Below are 26,431 nucleotides of genomic sequence, written 5' to 3'. Positions count from 1 at the left end.
ATGAAGAAAGGATTCATCATTTTTGTATCGTAATGTTTGGCTTTATCAGTTTAGGCTCTTGGGTAGTTCTGCATCACCACGTCACATCGATCTCTTTTTTTTTTTTTTTTTTGATATTTGAGGCTTGGATGTGAAGCGACACTTAGCTTTGATAGTAGCTCTTTATTTATATGTATTAACCATTAGTTTTCTAATGAATGGTGCTCCTGCTTCTGTTTATGAATGTTGATATTGCTTTGAAGTCTTTCTACGAAGGTAACGAGTTAAGATTGCTTGTTTACTGTTTTTTTTTCTTGAATTTTTCTGGATATTTTTTTCCTGAATATTATTGATCGAAAAGAAAACCTTTTCTTGGTATTTTTTTTTTACGATTAGAATACTAACAATATTCTTTACTTCCTAAGATTGTTCCTAATATTTTTAACATGGTTAGTGTATAACTATCGGATTCCTAAAATTTAGCTATACCGTAAACGTACTTATCACAAGAAAATCTAAAATATAAATAAAAGGAATTAGAATATTCCAATACTAATAGAAACAATATTTAGAAACATGCTATAATATACAATAATTAATAATGGAATCGATAATAGGAAATTGAAATAACTTGGATACCTTTTCTAAACCTTATACATACAGTTTGTATATTATATGTGTTTTCTAAACCTTATACATACACTTTGTAAATTCTATAAATACCTTTTCTAAACATTATACATATACTTTGTATATTTTTCAAAAAGTAAATGAAAATAAAATGAAATGAATAAACTGAATAAAACCCACAAATATACTTAAAACTCTAATATTTTAGACTTTAATGTTTACTTTACCAAATAAAATGAATAAAAGCACAATAAAAAAACACAATGCCATAGTTTAAAAATGGAGACTAAACGCAATGAACAAGACACACTACTGTCAAAACTGAATAACGTATAAGTTTGTAATAAGAACATCTAAACTATTAAGTTTATATCATTCCCAAAAGTTAAAAATATATCACTATGAAGAACAAATATCCGCGCGTCCGCGCGGATCAAATGCTAGTATGATTTAAAACACATAGGATTTAAAACGACCACATAGGATTTAAAACGACCAATCATCTTATGACAAATGGTTATTTTCATTTATTATTTTCAAAAATGTTAATCTTTCCAAAAATATTTATTTCTGAATAAAATGGAAATCAATATCAAATTAGTTAAGTTAACAAAAGTAAAAAGTTAGAAATAAGTTAACTTAATATATAAAATATTTTTCGAATTTTAACATAAAAATATAGATACAAAATAATAATTAATTTAAAAATGCAAGACTTTCAAAAAATTATAAGTAAATAAATTTAACTCATGATTTTCAAATTTTAGGCTATATGCTAATGAAATATTCACATATAACATATACTATGTACAAGTTGAGGGTATAAGTAATTAAAAATATTCACATAATATTTTAAAAATACCAAAATATGCTAAATCATCATTTTATTTACTATATAAAACAGAGGCTAAAAAAACCTTTGAGAATATACACATAGAATTATAAGCAACCAATCAAAATACAAAAATCATAATTTTAGTTTATTATTGATTATTTGAATACAAAATGAAATCAATATAAAAAAAATACTAAATAAATAATTAAAATAGAATTGACTCATATATATACAAAGTATTTGGAAATTTAACATAAATGTATATTAAATACAAGTTTAGGTGATGTTATAAAAAAAACTGACGCTATAAGTACTGAAGGTGTCCACACATGACTTAAAACAACCAATTTTATTATGTCAAATCATTATTTTAATTTTAATTTTCAAAAAGGTGAACATTTTCAAAACAATTTTCATTTAAAAATAAAATAGAAAGCAATATCAAACAAAGTAAGTTAACAAAATTAAAACATTATAAATAAATTCACTTAATATATATAATATTTTTAGAAATTTAACATTAAAATAAAATACAAAATAAGAATTAATTTTAAAAATACAAGGCTTTTAAACAATTATAAGTAAATAAATGTAACTCATGATTTTCAAAGTTTAAGCGATATGCTATTGAAAATATTCACAAATAACATATACTATATATAAGTTGAAGATATAAATCATTGATAATACTCACATATTATTTTAAAACACCAAAATGTGCTAAATCATCATTTTATTTAATATATAAAATTTGAGACTATAAATCATTAAGAGTATACACATAAGATTATAAACAACCAATCAAAATATGAAAAATAATAATTAAAGTTTACTATTTGTAAAATGTTAAAATTTCCAAAACTGATTATTTCAATACAAAATATAATTGAGCATCAAATAATACAAACTAATAAATAAATCATTAAAATGGAATCGACTCATATGTATATACAAAATATTTGGAATTTAAAAAAAAAAAGATAAAGAATACACGATTTTTAACATGCAAGAACACAAAATAAAATATACTCTTCAAAATAAAATTTGAAAAAATTACTTTCAAAATAAATTAGAAACCAATATCAAATGTATTTTCTTTTATAATATCCCAATCAAATAATCGCATAATCCTCATGAAAAAAAATATAGGGTTTGAAGTGAATGAAGAGTAACAGTGAACAAAAACGAAAAACATCGATAGAAAGTAAATCATACAAGCCGAAGACAAATTCGATAGACAAAAAATGTATCACACCAAAAAATACCGGATATACTAGAGAATAATTCAAATATAAAAAAAAAGATTATCCGTTAAATTTAAATATGTTAAGTAAGAGAACAAATTGAGAGCCCCAAGCCATAATTTATTTATGAGTTTCAAATTATTTTTAATCAATCAAAAGAAATTAACAAATTTAATTATCCATTAATTTTTTAATATTAATCAACACTATTATCTTATGTTTTTTTTAGTCAGATAGAGTCAAAATCTTCATAGAAACTAACCAAGCAAGCTATACTAAAATAAATCTAACATGATGTAATTTACAAGATTTTTAAAAATTATTGTTCTTAAAGTTAACTACATGATAAATTCTTATAATCATTAGTTTGACTAGATCTTTTGTCCACGCTACGCGTGGATAATGTCTTAAATATTTTTTCCAATAATTTTCTTAAGTGTATTTTATAATGTTCAACAAAACTTGTCTTGAAAATACATAAAGTCTAGAATGTTAAATTAAGTGAAAAAAGATACTGAATGAAAGTTTAGTTCCATTTTAGTCGGTGTTTTAGTTCCATTAATATAAGGTTTCTTTGATTCTTTTACTGGAGGCTGCGTTTAAAGCGTTCGAAGTTATTCTAGTAATCGTAAGGGTTTTTAATGAGAAAGGTTTGCTGTCAAATTTGTTCTCAAATATTGTTAACCACAGATGGTTAAATTGTTAGCCGAACTATTAAAATATTTGACCAGAAAAGTTGTTGGTATAAAAGCCTTTGGTAACTATTGAACGATTACGGAAACAGAAGTTTATAAATAAGTGTATACAAACGCATTAAGCCACACTAAATATCATATAAATAATAGACAAATAAGCATGAAAAAATAACTTGCTCAGTTTTATCGAACTGCAACTAAACAGTCCATGAATTGTAGTGTTATACAGAATTGAACTAAGAGATTAAACTATGACAATGGGTAAATAAACTAATCAAAAATATGATCATAACATTTTATATTTTCCACAGTAAAATCAGTACGAAGAAACTAATGACTAATGAGCTGTTTTATTTTAGACCTTGGAAGTTAAACTGCTTGGCTTGTCTATTTGTTAGTGACAAAAAGGCTACGACATTTTGAATAAAAATGATAACAGTTAAAGAAGCGATGCTGAGTTTTCGTTACGGTTCCATGTAGAATCTAAATCTCCTCCTTAAACGAATTGATCTGGCGACAAAAATTATGATAAAAATATTATCTCTGCCTGGTGCCTATACAATAAAAATACCAGGAAGATTAGAAACTCGGTAGCTTTGACGACAAACTCCAATCATAGATTTGTTTGAAATATGACCTTACTGTACACAGAAGTTCGTAGATCCTGCATTCCAATTATTGCAAATTCATCTTTAGTGCAGACAGCATAGCACAATCTCTTCTAGATTTCCAGAGCTACCTAAAGACTAAAAATAGGATCCTACTATATATCTTCCAACATCTATCTACGAACATTTTTTTGTTTGTTGAAGAGATATAAATACAACCGTTAAAAAGTTACCTCAGAGTTTTCTAACTCTAATGCTCTTTGCTCTCAGAGAGGAATTAAGTTACTGCCATCCTTTTTTAAAGAACTCTGAACTCCATCTAATGCAACATGTATTGAAAATGAGGTTTTTATTAGTAATGTTAATCATAAATTTCAGAAGCTATTTATTTAACACGCATACCATATAATTTTATTGTCAAACAAACAAATTATGATCCAAACTGATACTTTGTAAAAGCAGTTTAGCTGTCTGCTGAAGATATTTTTTATAGCTTAAATATTATTCAATATAAGGTAGAAACAGATGTGGAGGGCACTCATCCTATACTGAATCTTCTGCAAAATGGGAGCATAAAAGTCCCCAGCACATACAAAATTTCATTCAAATCTAATCCCAAGTTCCATCAGTAAACAGTAGGATTAAAGAATCTGCGGAGAAGATGTAAATTGATCATGGACTGCTGAAATTGGAAAGGGAGGTTAGAAAAAATCTCAGAAGTTGATTACCAGAAAATCTGAAGTTCAACATGCATGCGTCCTTCTCCCAAGCTGCTCGTGTGCATCGTTCGATCAATTCCATTCCTTTGTTAGTTTTCTCTTCAGAAACTGGTCTCTGGAACAAATGTATCATCCCAATTATTCATCGCTCCAAAAAATCAGCTGACGATGACGCATCCAGAAAGTAAACTGTCCACCCTAAGTGAAAACTTGACATGTAGTTGAATGACCAGATGCTTGTTTAAAAGGCACGTAAAGAATATGTTTACCCTATTCAAAGAAATTGAGACCGTCCACTCTAAGTGAAAATCCATAAGATAGATAGAATCTAGACTGCTCTTGTATTTCGTATAAAGAAACCTGCATAGAAGCATATTTATTGATGAGAATATCAATTTGTACTTCGGCTTATACGTTAGCCTGGAATCATGAAACAATTAATACAAAACCAATTCGAAGTTTTTTTTTTCTGAAACTTATAACCAATCCCAATATAAAGTTGGTGAGATAAAGACAGCCAAGATAACATAATTCATCTAAGACTCATACATCCATAGCAAAGAGAAAAGGGAAGCAGAACTTGGTGAGATCTTTCTTCGAGAACTTGGCCGCAGCAGAACTTAGCAGGGGAGGTCATCGTTCAAGGGCTTTCAGCTTTCCAGCTCATAACTAAAGGAAATAAGCAGAAAAGGTAATTTAATTTAACAAACCATGTGAGATCCCAATAACAATTGAAAAAGTTAGCCAAACAATAAAACAGAGAGTAGAGAAGAACCTTTGAGTACGTGAGATGTCGTTAAAATGTGGGGCCACTGGAAACTTGCCGGAGATTTGACTGCTATTGCTTGATTTGGTTGAATGGAGGTTATAAAAATTGGATCAAGGTGAGAATCGAGGAAAAGGTTTATAAAACATGAGAAGCAAAGGGAGGTGAAAGGATATACATGAAGATAGGATTAAAGGATGGAATTGAATGAGGATTAGTGGGTGGTGTTAACTAAACCTAAACGGAGATTTACGATAGTTACGGATGAAAGCGATTGAAGCGATGAAGGAGGTGGAAGAGTCATAGCTGTTTGAAGGGCTGTGGGCTTTAAGTTAGATGACCCAATATACATTTTGGAAGTTCAGTAGATTAGACTTCGCTCCAATGTTTTTAGAGTACGTGTCAAAATTGAGTCTTCCTATTGGTCGATTTTTTCATCCTACGTGGATAGGCTAAATGGAGCTCATATATCCCTTTTAATATAGTATAGATTCAGCTCATATAAAATATAAAATTTAAGATGCTCTCTGTTGAGTTATGTTGAAGAAAATATTTAGAGAACAATGTTTATAAGATAAATGAAAAATAAAGTGCTTAACAAAGCATGTTAAATAAGTTAGTTAAGATTTTAAATAAAATTTATAACGAAGACTAACAATAAATTAGCATGAAAGATAACATAAAAGAATGATAGAAAGAACAATCAATATGAATTTATCAATATAAATATTATAATCAACAAACTAAAAACATACAAATTTTGAACATTTAGAAAACAAATTTCAAGATTACAATGAATATCCTATCTAAGACTTTTGCTATCTTATCGTCAGCATTTGGCAACTAAAAAACCAATTATCAAAATTATTTAATAGTTTTCAAAGGATCTTAAAAATATTCACCTAAACTCCAAAACAAACAAATATTATCTATTATTAGCAAAAAAATAAATTATAAATATTTTAATACATTATACGATCATGAAAGCTTAACTACAATACAAATAATTAATTAGATCAAGTAGTAGATAAATCTAATACTTTAGATTCTCAATATTAATAATTCAATAAATAAATGTTACATAAAATTAGCTAAATTCATTATATTTACTTTACTTTTTATATTATTTTACAAAAACTATTTAATATTAATTAAATTTCATCAAAATATTTATTGTGATTAAATTTTAAATATAAATTTTATACTATCATATACGTATAACAATCACACATTAATTGTAAATCATTGTTCTAAATTCAAAGCAAAATTAGATATTATGCATATAATTCAATCGTTTATGTTATTCAAATAAAATCTATGTAAAATGTGTGATAAAATATTATAATGTATTAACATTTTACACGCATCAAACAATTTATATAATATTTTAAATACAAATTAATATTTTTCAAAAATTATGAATATGCTTATATACATAGTTATTACATTTATAAATACAAATAACTAAATGGCAAATAAAAGGGTATTGTTATAAATATACATAAATAATAAAAACAACAAATCATATTTCAGATAAGAAAATTATGTAAATAAATTAAATAATTAATTTAAAAGTTATTATAAAACTAATCTAAATTATTAATACAGACTAGCGCGAGTATTTTTCTTTTAGAAAAGTAAAGACTAAAGAGGGTTACAAATACTAATCAAAGGCTAAGACGACATAATGTGTTTATTTATAACCTTCAAACGGCAGGTAGTGTTTCTTCCAACGAGACATTTCAATTGATATTTTGAGATGACGACGACGACTTCCGCTTACGTTTCACCGCGCCGTTCGATTCGAAAATTTTCGCTTAAAGCGGCTCTCTCTTTTTGATCTTGTTGTGAGAGAAGAGGCGAAAAGGAGAGAGAGAGGAATGGCGAAGAAACTAAGCGGGAAGACGACCATGGATGACGTAGATCGATTGTTTCAGTGTTTCAAGTGTGGAATCTCTCCTCCTGGTCAGCTTTCCTTCTTTCCCTCTCTCTCTCTCTCTGTTGAAATTGCCAATTGCCAATTGAATCTCATGTCTTCATTTTCAGCCTCTGCTATGAGAGAAAGGAAACGGAGAAAAAAGATGTTGAATCCGGATAACAACACTTCTCCTGAGACCTGTAAGAGCTTGCAGACAAGTTCTTTGTCTGGTAAAAGAAACCAGATTGATGCAAGTCCCAGTCTTGAATCCCTTGTATGTATCATCAACCCAACTTGTTGTCTTTATTTCATTGGGTTATTATGTGTGTTTATGATTGTCTTCTTATGTCATATCCCAGTCTGGTTCCAGTAATGTAAAGAAGACTATTGGGAGACAGTTTTCACCAGTTGTATTCTACGGGTCTCCCAATGGCGTTCCTCCCAAAAGGCCCTTGAGTTTGTTGAGGCTGTTACGCGAGATACGTATTGATCTCACTGAAGAAAGGAAAGCAATCTCCAGGTATATGCATGATGAACAAGCTCTTTATATTCGTCTCTATAAGGTGAGCTGTATGCCTGTATCATTTGATTTGTTTTAGGAAACAAGTTTGGGCTACATTTCCTCGGCAAGATGAAGCGGTTAAGTTTGTAAAGAGGCATGAGAACGCGCGTGTTTTTAGTTATCAAGATCATTTCAGTGGACAAAGAAGGTTTCTGGTTTCAACTTATGAAGATTTCTGGAACAGGTTTCCTTTTGCTTACCTCTTTTAACATTCGTATAGTGTTGTAATGCGTAACTTGTTTTTGTTCTTCTGCTACCTTAGATACAAATCTATGGATCCAAGGCGTCGACACCATTATGAAGTGATTCAAGAGGTATCTATCACTCATTCTAGTATGCCGCTGTAAACTGTTTCTGTGTGCTCTGCATAGCTCTTGCAAATCCAACAACTATGCATGACTGGTCTTTGATTTGATTGTTACACCTTCCTAGGGACTGCCATGCCATATGTACTTTGATTTGGAGTTCAATCAGAAAGTAAATGAAGGAAAAGATGTGGATCAAATGGTTGATATCTTGATATCAGTCATTCTAGAAGCATTGCATGAGAAATATGCTATTGAAGGACAAGAGGAGTGGATGGTAGAGCTTGATTCCTCTACTAAAGGTATAGTTGCTGTCCCTACTGCTAGTTGATTATGAGTTGAGTTGTGTTCTGTTTGCTTCAGTTTTTATTCTCTGAAAAAAATGCTAGTTATTGTCAAATGTCCTTCCTTAGATATTTCAGTATAAGAAGGTTGGTTGGTTGGTTCTCATTGCAGATAAGTTCTCCCGGCATTTGATTCTCATCATTCCAAAGGTTGCCTTTAAGGACAACTTACACGTTGGTGCTTTTGTAGGAGAGGTATGCTTCAAACAATAGTTTCATTTTTATTGCCTGAAAAGATGGTTTCTAAGTTGCAAGTTTGGAGGTTATGTTGGGCATGGCTCATTTCCTTCTTGATTTTTCTTCTTCAGCTATGCTCACGGATAGTAAGTACGAAGGAAAAAGATGAGAGGTTACGCAAGTTGTTTGTTCACAAAGAGGCTAATGATTCGGCATCCCTACTTTTTGTGGATACTGCTGTTTACTCGAGAAACCGTTGCTTCCGTCTTGCATTATCATCCAAAGCTGGAAAGACGTCGGTACTTCTACCTACAGGACGCTTCAAATGTAAGGATATGGTAAGTCCACCTTCCCTCTCATTTTCCATGTTGCTGTTTCAGCTCTGACTTGTTGTATTACTTAAGAACAGTTCATAATAATTACAATATCTATCAAAACCATTGGTAAACTAACAGAGCGAACAAGATGTGTTCATGTCATCCTTAATCTGCAACGTGACATCAGATTGTGAGAAGCTTCTGGTTTGCAAGATGGAGTCAGACTGTATGAAGACACTTTGCTTTGACACAGAGGTAATTTCCATCAATTTTGCCTCTTACAATCACAGACGTCTGCTTTTGGCTTCCAATTGCATCTTCCTTCCAACTTGAAGGAAGATTCCACAAATGTATATATCCCTTTTAACTGAACTCTTTGGAGATGGCAGGTGAACAATAACAGTATTGTAAGAGACCAGAGAGCTCATAAATTCCAAGTGGATGCTTGCACAAGTGACATGTCAACATCGTACTTCGGGGGCAAATCCCCGTTCCCGCTCGTAGACCAATTCGTAGAATCCATTGCTTCCACCGGGATTGTCTCAGGTTTCAATTTCTATTTGTGCAACATCTTTGTTCTGGAGAAATTGTAATGCTCGTCTTCTTAAAGAATTATTCTGTGATATTTAGGTAAGATAAGATGCTGGTACTGGTTTTCAGAAGATAGCCTGATTGTGTACAGCATGTTGAGAAATAGATACTGCGAACGCATTGGCAGGGAACATAAAAGCAATCATGGTACCAACTGCATTTCATCTATTTTGCTCTGAGTTTCAACCGTTTTCTGCTATTCTCAGCTAACAAACTTTGTTGTTGTTGTAGTGATGTACATCGTTGACATCAGAAGGGGAATCTATTATCAGAAATGCTATGATCCAGATTGTCGAGGTGTGTACTATTCTCAGAAGATTTTCTTGCAAAAACATTCTGAAAGCAGAAGATATACCACTTGCATTTTGTAACTTTCTCTTGCAGATTATAGATCTCCCATACGTCCAGTTCCAGATAGTTACTTACCTGAAGATATAGTTTACGATCAAGGGGAGGCACAAAATGTATCTAACAATCTTTACCTAGAAGGAGAAAGTTACATTGATAACGAACGCGAACCAGATAGTGCTTCCAGCAGAGGCTCATGGTGGCTTGAAGCAGCTAAAATTGCAGATGATCTTGAAAGCAAACCGAAGACACTGGAACCACACACCTTGGTTAGTTTACTAAACCATTTTTACTACAAGGAACAACAAAGTGTCATGTTCTTGACTTGACTCCAGATGCCGTCTAGTTTCTCGCGTTTAATAAAAGAATAAGCTTTTGTGTTGTGTTGGCACACAGGAAAGTTTCGAGGAAGATGATGACTGGTGGATAGCTGTAGAAGAGTCCCTACAAGGAATCTCATCTTTAAGTCCTTCCCCAAAATGCCCTTTGATTTAGACAAAAGTCAAGAATAATCTGGGTATTGTCTTCTTCCCTTTTCTCTCCTCAAAACAACCATCGTTTCCTCCATACCTAACCTCAGCAGATCTCTCTAATGGCTTCGCTCCCAGTTTTCATTCCGGCCAAGTTGTTTCCTTCGATCCTCTCACATGAAACCTTGATCAATCACTTTCAGACCAATCTCCCCAGACATTCCTCAACAATCACAAGCCCTGTCCGCCAAAACCACATCGTTTCACCACCTTCTTCTCTCCTACTCATGCCTTCTTGGTCATCTTCTCCTTCTCTCCCTTACATGGGCGTCAAGCTCGTCACCTATTTCCCTCATAACTCCTCTCAGAACTTACCAGGCATCCATGGATCCTACACACTCTTCAGCTCCACCACAGGACAAACCTTAGCATCAATGGACGGTACCGTATTAACCCTTTACCGCACTTCCTCTGTTTCAGGCCTAGGCTCCAAAATCCTAGCTAGAGACGATAGTCAGGTGCTGATCATGGTTGGTTCCGGTGCTCTCGCACCACATCTGATCAAATCCCATCTTGCTGCGAAACCAAGTTTGAGAAGAGTGTTCATATGGAACAGAACCCCTCAAAAGGCTCAGGATTTAGCTGACACTCTCTCTAAGGATTCTCAACACAGCAAAATCTCATTCGAGAGCCACCATTCGTTAGATGAGATCATTCCTCTTGGAGATATCATAAGCTGTGCAACAAACTCAACCGTTCCATTGGTCAGAGGCGAGTTATTGAAACCCGGAACACATCTTGACCTTGTTGGATCGTTTAGCCATGAGATGAAGGAATGTGACGACGAGGCGATCAAGAGAGGGAGAGTGTTTGTGGATAACGACACTGCGTTGGTAGAAGCGGGAGAGCTGGTGGGACCGTTTGAGAGAGGAGTGATAACGAGAGAAGAGATTTGTGGGAACTTGGTTGAGTTGGTAAAGGGGGAGAAAGAAGGGAGAAAGAGTGCAAGTGAAATAACTGTGTTCAAGTCTGTTGGTTCGGGTACTGTAGATCTCTTAGCTGCACAACTTGTTTATGAGACTTATCTCAGTAGTTCTTAAGGAATATGTCTTGTAAACGAAATAAGGTATTGATATGGGGTGTGTCAATGATGCATTTGGTGTTAGCCATTTGTTAAATAAAATGCAGTTTTGTTGTGGAACTTTGGATCTGTTGAATTCTGCTTGCTGTAGGTGAAGGGAGAGGAATTGTTGCTGAATGAGCTTCAGCTCAAGTCTTGTCCACTGCAATTACACAGATTTATAGTCCGGTTTAAGAGGAGTTGGTTTGGTTTGAAATGTTGATATTCTAAGATATAGAGATCCAGTCATCCATTAAGTTAATCAATAAACACCATGTACTGTATAGTCTGTGTTTGTTATATATATACAACAAAAACGGAACAGATAAGACGAGTAATTGCACAATGTTATGCGATACATTCTTAATAAAATAAATAATCATAATCTTGAAACTGATCAATATAAAAATTGTTTTTTTTTTAATTGTGATGAGATCATCAGCAGTAGCTGAACCAGAGTTTAATCAAACTGATCTCAAGATAACATATTACTTATGTTATGGAGTATGTTTGCCTCTTAATATGAAATGGTGTATGACATAGGTTGGGAATTGTTATTTATCCGCTTATGTAACATCAAAGTCTCGTTTTTAAGGCTATTTGCAGTGTTTGTAGTTGCATGAGGTAAGTATGGATCTCTAGGGGTGGACACTTTACCCGATATCCGAACCCGCACCTGAACCCGATCCGAAAAACCCGAACCGAAATTCAAACTGAAGTAGCAAAATATCCGAACGGGTAATAAATTAGGGAAGATTGGATTTCCGAACTCGAACGGGTAATATCCGAACCCGAATGGATATCCGAAGATAACCGAACATCATACAATAAGTAAAAGGCAAATAAGCTGATCAGAGAGACCCTCCACGTCGGCAATAATAATTAACCAATCGCATTGCGTGTTTCTTCCACGTCGGTTTAATTGGGCTTCGATATGTTTTTTTTCCGTTATGGAGTTGGCCCGTAAGCCCATTAGCTTAGACAAAATTAGACAAAATGGAGAGCACCGCATCGAACCGTCTCGACGAACCCTAACTTCCTTCTCTCTTGCGCATACAACGATCTCATCCCTTTCGTCCTTTCCACTTCCTTCCGTTTATCGGTTCACGTCTGTTCAATCAACCATCCATCAAACCCCCCCCCCCATTAACCTCCATTAATGGGTTCCTTTCGCATCCCTCTCTCTGATTTCTTTTATAACACCGATCATTCCCCCAGTTTGATTACACACGATACTATCCTCTCAACCGATGAATTCCAACAGCAAAAACTCCGTTTCCAGCGATCTTCTCTCCAAGAAACCTACCAGAAAGGACGCTGTCTCCTCCGCCGCACCGATGAAACCCTCCACCGCACCGATGAAACCCTCCACCGCACCGATGAAACCCTCCGCCGCACCGATGAAACCTATTGGCCAATCCGGCGTCTCCGGTGATTCCTCTTTGAAGAAACGTAACGGCAAGGCCGTTGTCTGCTCTGATGTCCCCTCCGACAAAAACGATGGCGTCGTGTTCTTTAAAAATGTGACGTTTGGACCACAAGCAGACGAGTTAAGGTTTCGTCTCATCCATTTTTAGGAGACCAGGAATGCACTCTCGAAGATCCTTATTGGTCTAGAGATGCTTTTGATTGACGAAGAGGTTTGTTACGAAAACTTTTCCTTTTTGTTTTTGGTTTATGTTGCCCGATAGATTAATAACAAACGTTTCTTGGTCGTTTTGAACAGGGTACTGTGATTCAGGGATTCATCCCACCATCGAGGATTGGCACTTATCTGCGACACATGATTCCCGGTTCCACTTACAGACTCAACAACTTCTTTGGTTCTAAGACCAAGAAGGTGTACCGGGTTGCTGATCCAGACGTGACCATTGCTTTCTCATGGAACTCTGTCCTCTCTGTTCTCAAAGACAGTTCGATTTGGTTTCCTGAAGATCGATTCCGTTTCCATGGCTATGAACAGTTCGAAGCGGCCTGCGACCTCAGAGGGGATCTGTATGGTAAGATCTCTCAGTCTTATCTGTTTATGTTGATCAGACATCTCTCGATTGTTTAGTACGTAGATGATTAAGTTCTGTTTTTATACGCAGATTATATTGGTCATATTAGCTTGGTGAATGAGCAGACTCTTAACGAGAGTCTTGTGCTTGATGAAGTCGAGATAGCTTCTATGCGGCGAATTTTGGTTCATGTTCAGACACATGAGTAAGTTCTTCTTTTTTTTATGCTCTAGACGTATATGTTTTTGCCTAATACATGTGTTCGCTTTGATACAGTGGTCCTGTGATGAAGCTCTACATATGAGACAAGGCAGCTACAGACTTCTGTGAGAAGTTTAAATCGCTTGGAAAATCTCCGAGTGTTATTTTGGTGACAACTGTGAATCCTAAGCGTTTTGGAGGTTCATAATACTTAACTTTTGTTCTGGTTTATAGATGTTAGTAAGCTCATTTTGATTGATTAATTTGTTATTCTTTGGTATGAAAATTGGTTATGCTACAGGTGCTTTATCTCTGTCATCCCTATCATCTTCACGGGTTTTTTTGATATGGATGTTCAACCAACCACGGAGTATCTGGCTTGGTATGTATTGACCTGTGTATTTGCAACGTCAACTTTAATCTATCGAACGTCTTGCTTATATATTTTTTTTAAACATTTCAGGCTTGAATCAAACTCAGAAGTTGCTAATAGAGTTAATGTTGAAATTGTCACCAAGGCTGAGACAGCTACTATAGGGGAGCTATTCTCTTACATGAAGCAGGAAGAAGCGAAGGTATGACATCTCATTTTTTATACTTGCGTTGCGCTATGATAACTTATTGAGTATCTTCTCTGTTGTAAATTTATAGGTCGCTTGGTTCGAGTGTACAGCCACTATTGATGATGTTGTGCGTGATTCCGCATGGTATTACATTGCTTGTGGTGGGTGCAAGACTAAAGCAACTAAAGGACCTACCACGCTTATGTGTAAGAAGTGTGGAAAGGCTGAGATTACTGGTGCTGCAGAGTAAGAATTGTACTTATAATTTTTTTTTTTGTCATATACACCTTCAACATTCATTATTATTGTGCCTATGAAACAGGTATCTCACTAAGCTCTATGTCTATGACAACAATGATTATGCGAGCTTTGTGGTTCTCGGTGACGCTGGGCATGAGTTAACTGGGAAGAAAGCCTCTGGATTGGTTGAGAGCTACTATGAGGTAATCACAAACCTTTCCATCATTCAGCTTTCATTTGTGTACTTACGGTTGTTTAAATTTTTATAGGCTAATGAGGGCGCAGTAGATGGGCATGTAGTCATGGTGCCTCAAGCCATGATTGATACCATTGGACAGACACGCACGTTCGTTATCAAGATATCAAACCACAACCTGGAAGGCAAGACGCAAGCTTTAACTGTCACCAAGGTCCTCCCTCTTGAGGTTCCAGCGCTTGGATGCGATCTAGACGACATTGTGGTTGTCCCTCCTACTGCGGTGACTTTGGAAACTGGTAATCGTGAGGAAGGTTCTTCCATTTTGAATGAGGAACATGCAGATGATGGGTTGAAAAGAGGTTCTGATATGATTGTGTCAGATGATGCTAAGCATGCTAAATGTGGCTAACATGTTTTATGTACTTGGGTTGAGTTTGTTGACCGACTATGCGTTGGTCCATTTGCTTCGGATTTTGTTTCAGTTTGTTGAAAGACTATGTTTTGGTTCATTTGCTTCAGTTTTTTCTTGACATTATTTATATCATATGCTCTATTTGGATATTTTTATGGTTTGTTTGTTCCTTTGTTTATTTTTGAGGTTTGATCATTTTAGTGTTGCTATAATTTATGCAGTTTTTTTTATCTTAAGTAGTGATTATGTTGTATATTTTGAAAACTATTCAAACTATTAAAAAAAAAAACATTTGAAAACTTGAAAAAAATATTTTACCTTCTTTATAGTATAATTTTTTTATTTTTTTGGAATTTATGTTATTTTTAATTTTAATACTTTTTTAAGTAGAAATGAAATGTATTTCTTCCATATTTTTTTATAAACTTATCTTCTATTTTGTATGTAATAAAAATTAGGGAAAACATTGACTCTTTCTATCTTCTTTATAGTAAAGTCTTTTTTTTTATTGGTTATCAGGATTTGGAAAAATAATTATACCTTATTTAAAGTATTTTTTTTTGGCCATTTATGCAATTTTTTAATTTTTAATTCTTTTTAGTAAAAACAAATTGTATTTCTTCCATATCGTCTTATAAACTTAACTCCTGTTTTATATGTAATAAAAATTAAGGAAACAGAGATAATTAAATCTTATTAATAATAAACCTTTTTTATTTTTATTTTTTTGGGTTATCATGATTTGATGCACTTATCATAAAAAAAAACTACGAATATAATCAGAACAAACCAAACCTCTACACACAAAGGAAAGAAAAAAAATATAGATATGTTAGAGTAGTCTTTCTCTATTATAACATATATATATATATATAAAATTAAAAAGGTACAAATTCTCCTATTTAATTGTTAAATATTGATGTAATGATCCTGATTTTTGGGTAATAACTGAACGAGTTTTTGTTACAAATAAATCTCCATACTAATTGATCGGTCTACTCCGGGATGAGTAGATAAAGTCTACACTAAGTAGGGAGACTCTACTTAAACTATGTTTACATATAAAATAATAATTAATGATATTCCTAATAAAAAGTTTATAATTTTTCAAAATCATTTCACTCTAATTTATTCAAAAAAAAAATGATATAGTATAAACACCAAAATAGACTCAATTTATTTTAAACTTTGAAGTTTGGGATATTAATTTTATAGAAATAATAGAACGAAGATAAATAAATTATTTACCAATTATAATGTACCAATTACAAAATAAAACTCAAACATTATGTTTTGAAAATATATGGCTCTTTTTACAATTTATAATTTGTTTTGAAATTTATATAAAAGTAAAACATGGTTATAAACTGGTCAAATGAATATATTTATCTATTTATTGTTCGATTTTTATACATAATTGAAACTGAAACATATTTTATAACTATGATCAATTTATTAAGGTTAAGACCAAGTTATGTTTAATATTTTGTAACTTCTTTACTATTCAACATATATTAATGTTGTAACTTGTGGTGTATCTAAAAGACTTTTAGAATTTGCCACCTATATGACCTCTCACATTCTGATTCCATTATACAATTCTTCCATACCTCTAAACAACTCCATCAAAATATAAACATGAGTCAGGTATTTTTGGGTGATACGCCACAAAACGGAAACATCTTTATCATCTCCAAAAAGAGTCATTACCATAAGGATAAGGAGACCAAGGACACAACAAACAGAAATTGTGGTATCCGTCGTCATGAAGGCAGCAAGCAATGGCCACCTACTACACGATACGGTACGCGATATGGAGAGCATGCTTGAATACCATGAGATAGATTTTGATTCGGCAATGAGGATTATCGAGCAGACTTCTGACTTTGTCGCACGCACCATTCCGACCCTTGGAGATCCCACAGTCACAGATCTTGATGTAATTGTTAATATATCTGATCACAGCGTAGACGCTGTCCGCAGAATTGACCTAGACATCTATATCATCGAGCTTCGTGAAAATCGAAGGGGACCCACCCCTAACGAAAAAGATGATATATGCCCAATTTGCTGCGAAGAGTTTGGCACACAAGAAGAGATCAACTCTTTAAATTGTAAACATTTCTATCATCATCACTGCATCTTGGATTGGATTACAAAAACCTTAACATGCCCATACTGTAGGGCAAATCTTGCTTAATGTACATGAGACCCACTATCTCATCTACATAGTTGCTTGCGTTATTTACCTTTCCGGAATAAGCTGTCTCAGATTTTGTTATCAAATCTTTGTCTTAATAATTTAAAGAAAAACATGAAATAAAAAATAAAATTTTGATATTTTAGTTGTCATTGTCATAATATTTTCCAACACAAAAATTGTTGCACATATTAAAATATTTGCTAAATAATTAAGTATTATCCATTCATTTTTGAAAATAATTATACTTTCAAATTTAGTTTAGTTATCTTGATTTAATTGTTTCAATGTTTGTATTGCTGATAACCAAGAATAAGATGTGGTTGCGCGATAATATTTATGTTTTTTTAAATTGCATAATTTACTGAATTTTTAATGGTTGGTTGGTTGAGGAAAAGTTATATAGAAACCTAATTAACTATAACGAAACTCCTTGGATAGTAAAAGTATTAGAGAGTTATTTTATGTGACAACTCCATATTTTATTATTTATGGGTTCAACCCCTTTTGTTATTTTTGGTAACATGGATGGTGATGTGGTTAGCCAATTATTTGTATAAACACATTAAGTACGTTTATAACTAATTTTGGAAAGAGGTCAAAACTCACACAGTCTTAACAATACACATGATATTATTTTAATACAAAATCATTATTAAATCTCATAATTACATGGAATCTTGATCTGAAAGGAAAAGGAGTATAATTCATTATATCAACATTACCAATATTTCTCTTTACCTTACCAAAAAAAAGAAAACCTATAACAAACCTAACTCTTTCAAAAACGCATCTTCCTCTCCCACAGCCGCAAGAAACGTACACTACCATTTTCGCAGGTCAGTGACAGAGGTGAGAAGAGAGGGAGCCGTTGAGTTTGTTGGAGTAAAGGTGAAAGTTTTGAAACGTACTCGACCATATTCGCGACCAGTGACAGAGTTGAGAAGGGAGGGAGCCGTTGAGTTTGTTGGAAGAAAGGTCGAGGCTCTGTGAGAAGCTTTGTAAGCATAATGGTTACGTCACCCTCCGACCAACCCGTTCAATCTGCAGGTAAATATGTTAACTTCGTTCTCACTCCTCACCAGCATCGCCCTATTCAATCGAAAACAAACCATTGTTAAAATAAATAGGATACTTATTGATATTCATTCAGCATGGACAATTTTATACTCATTGAATAACAAGTGGTTATATTTATAAAATAATTAGGATACTCTAAACATGAGAATAATTGAAATCGAAATGAACTCATAAAGCTATAGTGTATAGGTTCACATACATTATACTGTTGCTTTGGTGTCTATTGTCTAATACAAATCCTACACCCCCTGCCTATTGTCTAATACAATTTTATACTGTTGCTCTGATTTTTTAGAACATTGATTTGGTGCCTGTTGCTTTGGTGCCTATTGTTATTTATTTATCTCATATAATACTGTTTGTGTGGTTAAATATATTAATGGTGCAAAATATTATAAAATTGTATTTCTTAAAAAAACTTGAAAATATTAGCAATTCGATTTGACATATTTTTTTTTGTTTATTGTAAATATTTCAGATACTATTAAAACATAAAAAGTATAAACGAATATATTATTTTAAAATTAAAAAAATTTATTTTCCTAATATAACAATGCAAATTTTTAATATCATTAACTGTAACATATTTTATATTTACGTTTACAAATTAAAACTAAATCGAAACTAATTGCAAAGTATATTTCTGATAGATAAAATAACCATTTTGGAAAATCTGTTTTACTTCAATGCTGTATATATTTTGATTATATTTACTTTTACTCCATAATTTTGATAAAATTGTATTCCTTAAAAACACTTGAAAATATTAACAATTCGATTTGACATATTCTTTTTTTTTATACTAATAAAACATAAAAAATTATAACCGAATTGATTAGTCTTAGAATAACATAGAATTTAATATTTCTTCCTAATTTATCTAAATTATAACAACAATTATTTTCCTAATATAACAATGCAAATTTTTTAATATCATTAAATGTAACATATTTTATATTTACGTTTACAAATTAAAACGAAATCGAAACTAATTGCAAAGTATATTTCTGATAGATAAAATAACCATTTTGGTAAATCTGTTTTCAAAAAAAAACATTCCAAAGATTTCAAGTAGATTTCTTATTGTTTGCTTATAATTTTTTGTACCTTGAATAAACTAAAAGAAAGATATTTCAATATATTATAAATCCATTTCATATAAAAGTTGCTATATTTGAAATCACATGTCCCATTGCAACAGCTACATAAAATAAATAAAACAATGCTATATATATTTTGATGCAAATTTAGTTAATTACTTAATTTGATAAATATATTTTGTTATGTACTTTTATCTTATAATATTGTTTGTGTGGATAAATATATTTTGGTACAAAATTGTATAAAATTGTATTTCTTAAAAAAAAACTTGAAAATATTAGCAATTCAATTTGGCATTTCATTAGAGGTATAATTTTTGATATATAATATCCCTACTATTTGATTATTATTTGAATATATTAGATAACATATACTTTTTCGATTCAACTAAGATATTTTTATTATACATATTAAAAAAAATTTTATTTTCATGTCGTTTGATTTTTGCTTTAGATTTTTATATATATTAGTAAGATTATGTATAATTTAATATATGTTTTAAGAGAATCAAACAGTAAAACTTAGCTAAAGTGTTAATCCCAGAAGATAGTTTCTTTTGTAAAGTTCTAAAGAATGTATGCCCTTAATTAAAATCACATGTTTTACAGTGACATTTCACATGCAACACATTCCTCAAAGAATCCACCAACTTCAGGAAATGATTTCAGTGCGCCCTATCACGGTATGTATAAGAAGTGTTTGGGACATCAGAAAACACCAAACAGATAATACTCAAATTTGCATCGGCTTCATGTGCTACGACCACCACGTAAGCCTTTATTAAAACTTTAACATATACATATATATATGTATTTGGTTTAAACTACTCACTATTTACTTAATTGGTTCGGCACAACAAATTTTGTTCACATTCAGGGACAACTATTAGAAGGTCGGCTCACCCGAAACATTCAGCCAAATGACCCGAAAAATTTAACCGAGGGAGATATATATGAATTTTCAGGATTTTCTGTCATACATAATTCACGACATCGAAAACTCACCCAGCTGCCGTATTACATTCAGATCGACCAAAAGACAACAACATCGAAAGTTACAGACATCGGTCCAATATTTCCAGTTCACAATTTCTCTCCTCAGAATTACAAAAATCTATTGCACTTAGCCACTACACCTACCTACTTACCAGGTAAGTAAGTCAGCTCAATATCAATTAAACAAACATGGATTTTTGTTCTAACTCAAAATCAATGTGCAGATGTCGTCGGATAGATACTCATAAACAAAAAAGAAATCCGTACCACTCAGAAATCAATATTGATGCCACGATTGGTTTACGGCTGAACAGGTAAGTCTAACACAGTAGGCAAAAACGAAATCATAATTCTCTTCATACATACACCTCTATCTCAGGTCGACAATGGTTAAACTCATATTGTGCGACAAGCAAGCAACATATTTTATCATCCTACAAAGCAAGAAGAATAGGAAATTTAAAGTTGTCATCATCACAAGCATAATTCCTAAACTTTTCCAAGGTAAATAATTTTTTTAAACACATAAAAAAATAATACATATATAATTTTTTTCTTTTCCAACAGAACAATAATATCCAATATTTTCCAGGCAAACTACTACTCAGTTCATCACCAGCAACAAATTTCTACTTCAACAAATCAATTGATTACATAAAGCATTTTAAATGGCGAATAAGAGATCATGCAAAAGCATGCAGCAAAGAGTGACTTTAATCCATGCATCATTCGGATTATTATTCCCTTTCCCAATTGATACCTAGGTTTATTTACATTTTTAACAATTTTATCATTGTTTTTTTTTGTTAAATCTCTACTTCTCTACAAAATCTAAAACTCAACTTCTGTCTTTCAAACTTTGCTAAGAAATTTAAATATATAGAGAATAAATTAAAAGACATAATCCGCGCATAGCGCGAACAACGGATCTAGTATGTATAATTAACCTTATATTTCTAGTTTACATCTCTCATTTTATATAAAATATTTATATTGATATTACACATACTTTAAATTCGTATGATATACATACAATTACAGAGAAAATGATTTGCTACTAACTTAAAATACATGTTAAGCTTTTTATTTCAAGAATTAACAAAAAGTTATATCTAAAACTTAAAAACAATAACCAAATTAATGTCTTTTTAGTTTCAAAATGTTATCTCCAAATCTATTAACCATTCAATCTATTAAAAATAAAAAAAATAATAAAGTGAAAGTTTTATTTTAAATACAAGAAATTTGAGAAAAGAAAAAAATTTAATAGGTTTTTTCAAAATCTAAATATCCGAACCCGATCCGAAATAACCGAATCCGAACTAAAAATACTCGAACCCGGCCCGAAATATAAAAATACCCGAACGGGTTCTACACCTATATACTGAAATACCTGAAAATTCAAAATACCCGGTCCGAACCCGAACGGGTATCCGAACGCCCACCCCTATGGATCTCAGTGAAGAAAGGATAACAATTTTCAGGTACATATGCATAAGGTGGTGCTGGCTTTTAATTCTTCTTGCCTTTTTACAAATTACAGTATTATTATATCATGGCATAATCTTAGACAGCACTACAACATAATTGCATTACTGATTAAATAGCTAACTTCCTTTGGTGTACACACATGAATGGGATCCAAAAACTTTGATGTGAACGTAGTTTAATACAATTATTAAAACAATTAACAGATAACAAAGATGCCGTCTTAGCTCAGTGGTAGAGCGCGTGACTTTTAATCCCGTGGCCGTGGGTTCGATGCCCAACAGACGGCGATCGATCTTATTTTGTCTTTCGCAATTTTTTTTATTTTTTGTGGTTTTTGGCTAAAACCCTAAAAGCCTCGGGTCGATTTAAAACTAAAACAAACCTAATTGCAGTTTCCTCTTCTCTCAAAACGGCCAACACGAAGTTGGAGTTTGTCGCTAAACTCCATCCTCGTCGCGATGAACATGGAGACGAGCCAAGCAGGGATGGGGAACAACACGGTGATGTGTCTGTTAACAGACCCAGAAGGAACTAACTTAGGTTCCGCCATGTATATTCCTCAGACCGCTGGTCCTTTGCAGCTTACTCAGCTCGTCAACAGGTTCCTCAACAACGTAACCAACACTTTCCCCCATCTAAATTTGTTTAAAAGAAATGATTTTTCAGAAACTTTGTTAATTACCCACCATGAATTATGTATAAAGTTTTGAATTTTTTGAGTATTGGTTTGCAGGAGGAGATGTTACCTTACAGTTTCTATGTATCAGACGAAGAGCTTCTTGTTCCTGTTGGAACTTACTTGGAGAAAAACCAAGGTAACCATTCAATCAAGCTTGGTTTGTTGTGTCACTCTTATGTCTCTGTTTAAGTATGTTCTTACAAACGTGTGTTGTTTTAACAGTGTCTGTGGAGAAGGTTTTGACTATAGTTTATCAACAACAAGCTGTGTTTCGAATTCGTCCAGTTAACCGTTGCTCACAAACTATTGCTGGTATGTCATATCATACTTCTTGTTCTAGTTCTATGTATCAGTTGCTTACTTGTGGTTTTTGTTTTAAATCATAGGTCATGCGGAAGCTGTTCTTTGTGTTTCGTTTAGTCCTGATGGTAAGCAGCTAGCAAGTGGTTCTGGTGATACAACTGTCCGGCTTTGGGATCTCAACACTGAGACTCCATTGTTTACTTGCAAAGGTTCGAAAATTTCCCTCACCAGATGTGTAATAATAGTTCATCCTAATAATAAAGCCTCTAATCTTCTCAGGACACAGGAACTGGGTTCTCTCAATTGCTTGGTCTCCAGATGGCAAGCATCTTGTCAGTGGTAGTAAATCAGGTGAAATCTGCTGTTGGAATCCAAAGAAGGGAGAGCTAGACGGCAATCCACTTACAGTAAGTCTACTTGATATTGTTTTAACTTGTGGAATGTTTACATGTATGATCACTCATTACCTTTGATCTTTACATTGTTTCCTTAGGGTCACAAGAAATGGATTACTGGTATCTCGTGGGAGCCAGTCCACCTTAGTTCACCATGCCGTCGGTTTGTAACTTCTAGCAAAGATGGGGATGCAAGGATTTGGGATGTTACTCTTAAAAAAACTTTGATCTGTCTCAGTGGACACACTCTTGCTGTGACTTGTGTCAAATGGGGTGGCGATGGAATTATTTATACAGGGTATGTTCTTATCCATTTTCATTGGTCTGCTGTCAGATATTTCAATGTATTTTAAAGCTTAGGCGATTTAAGTGTTGATGTTGGGTGGATCTCTGATCTAATAATCATATATTGAGAAAGAAACTTAACTTGCAGTGTATTTTATCTAGTTAATGACTTGGTACTTGCCCCCATGATCACTTTTGTTACATGATTTTGTGTTTTTTTTTTCCTGTCAGTTCCCAAGATTGTACGATAAAGATGTGGGAGACTACTCAGGGGAAGCTCATTCGAGAGTTGAAGGTGAACTTTTAGCTATATTTGGACTTTCTTATGATCATTGTTCCTCTTCTGCCTAATATCTCTTAACATGTTTTGTGACCTGTAGCTCGTTTAGATTCACTTTTGGCCACTTCAATTTTACTCTGCTTCTTCTGATTACTTTAGGGTCATGGACATTGGGTTAACTCCCTTGCACTGAGCACAGAATATGTTCTTCGAACAGGAGCTTTTGACCACACTGGAAGACAGTATCCTCCAAATGAAGAAATGAAAAAGGTAAGCTTCTCACCCCACTCCACAAGTTAAGATCACTTTCTCACATGATTTAAGAACATTTTTCGTGTTATAGGCGCTAGAAAGATACAACCAAACAAAAGGGGATTCCCCAGAAAGATTAGTATCAGGCTCTGATGATTTCACTATGTTCCTTTGGGAACCATCTGTTAGCAAACAACCTAAAAAGCGCTTGACCGGTCATCAACAGGTTAAACATTACTTTACAGTTTCACTCTTTTCACCTAAGTCTTGTTAGTTTACTTCTGTTTCTAATTATGTACCTTTGAATATTTGATTAAAATGAACAGCTTGTAAATCATGTCTACTTCTCACCTGATGGGAAATGGATTGCAAGTGCTTCATTCGATAGATCAGTTAGGTTATGGAACGGTGTCACAGGACAATTCGTTACAGCTTTCCGTGGCCACGTTGGGCCTGTTTATCAAGTCAGTTGGTCTGCTGACAGTAGATTGCTTTTGAGTGGCAGTAAAGACTCTACTCTCAAGGTAATAACTTGCTTGTATACTCATTATTGGAGATGTTACTAAGACTCTATTTAAATAATTTGTTACTTCCACACAGATTTGGGAAATTAGGACGAAAACGTTAAAACAAGATCTTCCTGGTCATGCAGATGAGGTACTAACCAACACCTTCAAAAGCTTAACTTGCTACCGCAATTTCAATCTTTTTCCTCTCTTAATTTTTCGACCCTTTTGTTTTATTATTGGGGATAGGTTTTTGCTGTGGATTGGAGTCCAGATGGTGAGAAAGTAGTCTCTGGTGGTAAAGATAAAGTTTTGAAGCTATGGAAGGGTTAAAAGGAAAGTGCATTATGGAGCTTATGTTATTTAAACCAGTTATATGTTTACTATCTTAGATATTTGAGTTCTTCAACTTGTTTGGTTTCTCTACTGAAGGATCGGTTTTGCATCTCCTTACTTTTTATTGGCTATTTTGATATAAGGTTTAATAAAAAAAAGCAGTTTTTCTCACTTCTTGTTGTGAAAGTAGCATGGAAAATGTTTTACGTTAAGGTAAATACATGAAATTGTTTAGAAAAAATTACAATATGAGATATTTTCTCATCCTCTATTTACACTTCGACATACTTCCAACTTGTAGAGTATTTTTTTGTTGTGATTTCTTTGAAATGCTCTTTTAACTAAACAAACTAAATATTTCTTTTTAATTAATTAAGTATTTTTTTATTTATATCCAATTTTTTATTTTACTCTTTGATCTTCTGTCGAGAAACAATCATAAGTAACTACATACTAATTCTTCATCAACTGACGGCAAAGTGTAGAATCTGAAAATATTTTTACAAACCATAATCCACTTTTGTCTCTCCTTCTCTATTGACAACAAAGTCTATTACTGGCCGTTTGGAAACTTCATGGATAAGAGAGACAGTAAGATCAAGGAGAAGCTCGTGAGCGTGAAGCATTCCACAGAGGTGAAAGCATTCGACGAACAAACCGCCATTGTGAAGCAGAGAGGAAGAAGGTGGAGGTTAAGCTACAAGTGGCGAGCATTGAGAAGCTGATGGAAGAAACCATTAAAGCTCTTCATTCTCAAATCGATGCTCTTAATCAAGACATTGTCAACGCTTACGTCTTTGAAAAAACAATTCTTTATTGCTCGGTCTTTCTCGTACTCATTTACAAGTAATTAAGATGAAAAATTTCTATGTCTCTCTCTTTTGGATTGTTCGTTTCTAGTTTCAAAGAAAATAGCTTTATTTGTAATTTAGTGGATAACAATTTACTGACCACAACCACTATTGTCTATCAAATTGTCGACCACATCCACAAGACTATCCAATTCATGCCCACATCCACAGGTTTTCGAAGAGACGATTGAACATTTACTCCCAAACACAACTAAACTACAACTATCATGACCACAAATTTTGGGCATACCAACACCATTGTCCACGCTCCTGTCAACTAATTTCACTAACCACGACAATTATGCGTCCATAACCATGCCTTTCACTACAAAATTCATGACCACAACTGCTTCCTGCCGCACAATTCAACCACAACTACCTTAACCACGATTTAGACACCAACCATCAGATCAATCTTAAAATAAAAAATCTAT

At 33.1% G+C, this 26,431-nt stretch overlaps 4 protein-coding genes, 1 long non-coding RNA gene and 1 other non-coding gene across 23 annotated transcripts; 5 read left to right on the top strand and 1 right to left on the bottom strand.

The window, feature by feature from the left end:
• Positions 1 to 3,538: 3,538 nt before the first annotated feature.
• On the bottom strand, positions 3,539 to 5,959 carry LOC125581681. 18 transcript variants are annotated; one of them, XR_007319322.1, is made up of 7 exons: positions 5,486 to 5,813; positions 5,260 to 5,379; positions 4,980 to 5,070; positions 4,720 to 4,825; positions 4,225 to 4,310; positions 4,021 to 4,129; positions 3,539 to 3,937 (listed from the first exon to the last, which is right to left on the bottom strand). It is a non-coding gene; the product is annotated as an uncharacterized LOC125581681 (long non-coding RNA). The 18 variants fall into 18 exon arrangements; XR_007319327.1 differs by having other exon boundaries at positions 4,021 to 4,047; positions 5,486 to 5,811; XR_007319330.1 differs by having other exon boundaries at positions 4,225 to 4,641; positions 4,720 to 4,908; positions 4,980 to 5,379; positions 5,486 to 5,959.
• A 1,238-nt stretch (positions 5,960 to 7,197) lies between these two features.
• LOC106407018 (DNA-directed primase/polymerase protein) lies at positions 7,198 to 11,709 on the top strand. The gene is made up of 14 exons (XM_048747519.1): positions 7,198 to 7,441; positions 7,523 to 7,668; positions 7,754 to 7,914; positions 7,994 to 8,140; positions 8,219 to 8,270; positions 8,389 to 8,563; positions 8,718 to 8,800; positions 8,914 to 9,120; positions 9,238 to 9,354; positions 9,489 to 9,645; positions 9,730 to 9,837; positions 9,922 to 9,987; positions 10,075 to 10,307; positions 10,435 to 11,709. The coding sequence occupies exons 1-14, from the start codon at positions 7,357 to 7,359 to the stop codon at positions 10,531 to 10,533; spliced, it is 1,836 nt and encodes a 611-aa protein (XP_048603476.1). The 5' UTR covers positions 7,198 to 7,356; the 3' UTR covers positions 10,534 to 11,709.
• Positions 10,631 to 11,709, top strand: LOC125581680 (protein SAR DEFICIENT 4-like). The gene has a single exon (XM_048747520.1). It carries the CDS (start codon positions 10,631 to 10,633, stop codon positions 11,606 to 11,608), a length of 978 nt encoding a protein of 325 aa, XP_048603477.1. The 3' UTR covers positions 11,609 to 11,709.
• Positions 11,710 to 12,878: 1,169 nt separating this feature from the next.
• LOC106383393 lies at positions 12,879 to 15,240 on the top strand. The gene is made up of 9 exons (XM_048748754.1): positions 12,879 to 13,151; positions 13,206 to 13,268; positions 13,355 to 13,628; positions 13,719 to 13,833; positions 14,131 to 14,211; positions 14,293 to 14,404; positions 14,481 to 14,638; positions 14,715 to 14,835; positions 14,902 to 15,240. Exons 1-9 carry the CDS (start codon positions 12,879 to 12,881, stop codon positions 15,238 to 15,240), a joined length of 1,536 nt encoding a protein of 511 aa, XP_048604711.1.
• A 7,084-nt stretch (positions 15,241 to 22,324) lies between these two features.
• Positions 22,325 to 22,397, top strand: TRNAK-UUU. The gene has a single exon. It is a non-coding gene; the product is annotated as a tRNA-Lys (tRNA).
• Positions 22,398 to 22,467: 70 nt separating this feature from the next.
• On the top strand, positions 22,468 to 25,317 carry LOC106385205 (notchless protein homolog). Its single transcript, XM_013825150.3, has 12 exons — positions 22,468 to 22,724; positions 22,844 to 22,925; positions 23,012 to 23,101; positions 23,176 to 23,301; positions 23,372 to 23,499; positions 23,586 to 23,785; positions 24,004 to 24,067; positions 24,212 to 24,322; positions 24,396 to 24,530; positions 24,631 to 24,828; positions 24,905 to 24,961; positions 25,060 to 25,317. The coding sequence occupies exons 1-12, from the start codon at positions 22,569 to 22,571 to the stop codon at positions 25,141 to 25,143; spliced, it is 1,431 nt and encodes a 476-aa protein (XP_013680604.1). The 5' UTR covers positions 22,468 to 22,568; the 3' UTR covers positions 25,144 to 25,317.
• The last annotated feature ends 1,114 nt before the right edge of the window (positions 25,318 to 26,431 follow it).

Source organism: Brassica napus, chromosome C2 (genome assembly GCF_020379485.1).
Source record: "Brassica napus cultivar Da-Ae chromosome C2, Da-Ae, whole genome shotgun sequence".
Taxonomy (NCBI): Eukaryota; Viridiplantae; Streptophyta; class Magnoliopsida; order Brassicales; family Brassicaceae; genus Brassica; species Brassica napus.
Note: the sequence above shows the minus strand (reverse complement) of the source record. Positions and strands in the feature narration are given on the sequence as shown.